Source organism: Merops nubicus, unplaced genomic scaffold (genome assembly GCF_000691845.1).
Source record: "Merops nubicus isolate BGI_N331 unplaced genomic scaffold, ASM69184v1 scaffold8484, whole genome shotgun sequence".
NCBI lineage: Eukaryota > Metazoa > Chordata > Aves > Coraciiformes > Meropidae > Merops > Merops nubicus.
In genome coordinates this window covers 9,030-12,769 of record NW_008606276.1, presented here as the reverse complement: position 1 = coordinate 12,769, position 3,740 = coordinate 9,030, and the positions used below count along the sequence as shown (strand labels likewise).

Genomic DNA, 3,740 nt, shown 5'->3' with positions numbered 1-3,740 from the left:
AGTCCCAGCTGGCCCACCTGGAGGATCAGGTGGCCACAGCGGCCGCCCAGGTCCATCACGCCGAGCTCCAGGTGAGCCCCAGAAGCTCCTCCTCCTCCTCTGCAGCCCTCCTGGTGCTCACCCCTCAGCCTGCACGCCCTTCCAGTGCTCTTTTGGGGTGGTGAGCCGGGGGTGGGTGTTGCGTGGCGGGGCCCAGGCTGATGTGCTCCGTGTGTTTGGCTCTTCCCGGTGGTTTGGTTCTTCCCAGTGGTCTCCTGTGGGGTGCATTGAGGAGAGTGTGGCCAGGAGGTTGAGGGAGATTCTCCTCCTCCTCTGCTCTGCCCTAGTGAGGCCACCTCGGGAGTACTGTGTCTGGTTTTGGGCTCCCCAGTTCAAGAGAGACGAGGAGCTACTGGAGAGAGTCCAGTGGTGGCAGCAGAGATGCTGAGGAAAGGCTGAGAGCCCTGGGGCTGTTCAGCCTGGAGCAGGGATCTTCTCAGTGCTCATCAAGAGCTAAAGGACTCTGGGCAAGAGAATGGGGCCAGACTCTGATTTTCAGTGGTGCTCAGTGACAGGACAAGGGGCAACAGGCACAAACTGGAACCCAGGAGGTTCCATCTGAACGTGAGGGTGCCCGAGCCCTGAACAGGCTGTCCAGGAGGAATATACTTTGCATGTGCATTAAATTGACTTTGAATTGGAAAATGTGTCCAACAAAGTCATTCTTTTTAAAACTCAGCTTGAGTGAACTTGGGATATGCAGCTAAAGGTAACTGGGAGGTGGCAGACACAGGTTTTCTCTCCTCCTCTCTTTTTTTTCCTCACAAGGAGTAAAATGCCTCTTCCTTGGAGGCCCAAGGTAGGTTGGTTTGTTCTTTTACTCCATCTTTGCTAACAAATTAAGCCCCTTTTAGCATCAGGCCTAAAGAACCCAGGGAGGTGTCAGAATGCTGCAGAAGTTAGCTGCCTGTTTATACTTTCTGATTAAAGATTTGACTGGGAGGGTTTAGATTTTATTAGTGGTATCTACAGTAATTCTAAAACTTCTTTTTCCCCCTCCCCATCTCTCTGTCTGTCTGTCTCTCTCTCATTTTCTTTGAAGATTTCAGATATTGAGAGCAGAATATCAGCTCTCACTGTTGCAGGCTTGAACGTGGCTCCCTGTGTTCGCCTGACAAGGAAACGGGATGAAAAGCAAACCAACCAGGTGCCAGAACATTCTGTAGTATTCCAAAATACCTGGGGGAAACCTCACCTCTCTTTCTGGCGTGGCGTTGAGTGATGCCTGTGTGTTTTTTACAGATGCACACAATAGACACGTCAAGGCAGCAGAGGAGAAAACTTCCAGCTCCACCAGTAAAAGGTGCGTTTAAGGGGGTTTGGGGTTTTGGGGTTTTTTTTAACCCTGCAGTGCATTATCTTTGGCAATTCTAGGGCCTGCTTCACCTCACTGTACTCTTGGTTTACTCTTGTGTAATTCCACTGATTGACGTGGCCTCAAACTTTAATAAATCTGGAGTATCACAGCTTGCTGGGTTTAATTTAAATTAAATCCAGCTCTCCTCACAGACCTGAGGGGAAGTTTCCTCCCTCTGGAAGCTGTGACACTTCAGGAGTATTGTTCCATCTGCCTTAATCTGTCATGTGAGGAATCTGCCTTTTTGTATTTTTCCCAGGTGAAAAAGGAGATGGTTCCCCAGTTACCACGGTCAGAACGTTTAACAGGAACTTCATCCTTCAAGGGTCCCTAACACAGAGAACTAAAGAGAGGAAAAGCACTGCCAAGGACTTAATGGTAAACTCATGGGAAATGGTTTTAAAACTGCTGTTAATAGCAGTGAACAGAGAGAGGGGTATAGACTCAGATGGGCTTGGGTAAGAAGGGTCTTTAAACCTCATCTCATCCAGCCCCCCTGCAGGGACAGGGACATCTGCAGCTAGAGCAGGGTGCTCAGAGCCCCATCCAACCTCCCCTGGGATGGTTCCAGGGATGGGGCAGTGACCACCTCTCTGGGCAGCCTGGGCCAGGGGCTCACCCCCCTCAGTGTGAAAAACTTCTTCCTGTCTGATGAAATCTCCTTCTTGTAGTTTAAACCATCACCCCTTGTCCTGTCACAGCAGGCTCCCCTAAAAAGTCCCTTCTCAGCTTTCTGCCAGGCCCCTGGCAGCCCCCAGCAGGTCTCTCCAGCTGGAGCCTTCTCCTCTCAGCTGCCCCAACCCAACTCTCTCCTGCTGGGCTCCCAGCAGAGGGGTTCCAGCCTTCAGATATTTTTGTGTCCCTCCCCTGGATACTCTCCAACAGATCCATTCCTTTCCTGTGCTGAGGACTCCAGACTGCAGGGGGGTCGCACAGAGCTGCCAGAGGGGCAGGATCCCCTCCCTGCCCTGCTGCCCACACTGCTGGGGGTGGGTGTCTGTGTGGGCAGCAGCACTTCAACACCCTCACAAAAGAGGGAAAAGAACAGAAACCACCAGGGCAGCTGTGAGCAAATAGGAGCCATGTCCTGGAAGGGGTCTGACTACAGAGCAGGGGGGGGCAGCTCCTGAGTGTCAGCCTGTGTGTGAAGGTGCCTTAGCTGCCAGACCTCCAGGGGTGTGCCACCCTTCTCTCTTAAAACAAGAAGCAAATCAGTGGGCCCCTGTAACCCAGAGTTCTGAACCAGCAGGTGAGAGTCACCTCGAATCCCACCAGTTTTTGAGACGTGCTCAGAGGTGACTGAAGTGGAATTTTTAGGAATACACACCTGGCTCCCTAGAAGCTTCAGCAAGCTCGTTGTGTTTCACTCATGGATCTTTCCTGTCCCTCTCTGTTGTAGGAACCTGCTCTAGGATCTGCTGTGATGTACTGAACTGACACCTCCCTACTGCCAATAACACACTGCCTAAGGCTGTACACTCCAGTGCCTTTACCTAACAGCCATTGCATACGTCCAGCTGAAAATGGACCCTCAAGAACCCACAATGCCTCAGTTATAGGGCTTCGTTCGGATACCTCACTGAGAAAGCTGTCCAAGTCTTCAGCATTGTGGTCTGCTAAAGGAAACTCTGCCTTAAAAGTTCTCACAAGACTCTAGAAAGGACGCTGAGTTTCAAAAGCAAGGCTCCACGTTTTAAGATGCACTTTTTCTCCCTCTTGATTGTACTAAAGTATGTCGTCTTTAAACTGCAGGATGTTTTTGTACACTCCATCAGGCATCATTCTAGGCCCATATTTCATGCAGAAAGGTGGAACAGAGCAGGCCTGTGAGCCACGTCTGCTTGCTCTCCCTGTTCACCTGGGCACCCCTCGGGTCGAGCAATAAGAACACCCCTGTGCTGTGTGGTGGGGGAGGATGAGCAGAGCGCCCAGCCCCGCTCCCAGGGGGTCAGGGGAAGCTCTGACAGGGTTTGGAGGAGGAGGGGAACGTGCAAAAGCCTCCTCTGTTCATCCAGGGGACGTTTGGCACGGGCAGTGTTCTAGCTGAGGTATCTTGCCCTTGGCGGCAGGGGGGCCGTGGAGGGCACAGGTTGGGCTGTGAGGGGGTGGCAGCACGTGTGGGCCAGATGTCTGTGGAGCTGCCATCCTGGCACCTGGAAATGTCTCAACACTGCTGTGAAACCACCTCCTTTGTATGTCTCATTCTTGACAGCATTGTCCTCTTCGTGGTGTCCAACCATGCCCTAGCTCAGAATGAATTCCGACCAAAGCTAAGATCAGAAAGAGAAATTCAAAGGATTTGGGATGAATATTTGCTGGCTGGCTAGTGGTTGCAGGATGGCTA

General features: G+C 51.9%; 1 protein-coding gene across 1 annotated transcript in view; it reads left to right on the top strand.

Moving 5' to 3' along the window:
• Window positions 1-2,828, top strand: part of MYRIP (myosin VIIA and Rab interacting protein) — a gene marked incomplete at its 5' end in the record, with an annotated part of 65,904 nt that extends 63,076 nt beyond the window's left edge. Inside the window, 5 exons of the mRNA XM_008939597.1 lie at window positions 3-71; window positions 1,082-1,186; window positions 1,282-1,342; window positions 1,656-1,774; window positions 2,796-2,828. Coding sequence (XP_008937845.1) covers window positions 3-71; window positions 1,082-1,186; window positions 1,282-1,342; window positions 1,656-1,774; window positions 2,796-2,828 — 387 coding nt within the window. The remainder of the gene's footprint in view (window positions 1-2; window positions 72-1,081; window positions 1,187-1,281; window positions 1,343-1,655; window positions 1,775-2,795) is intronic.
• Between the last annotated feature and the right edge of the window lie 912 nt (window positions 2,829-3,740).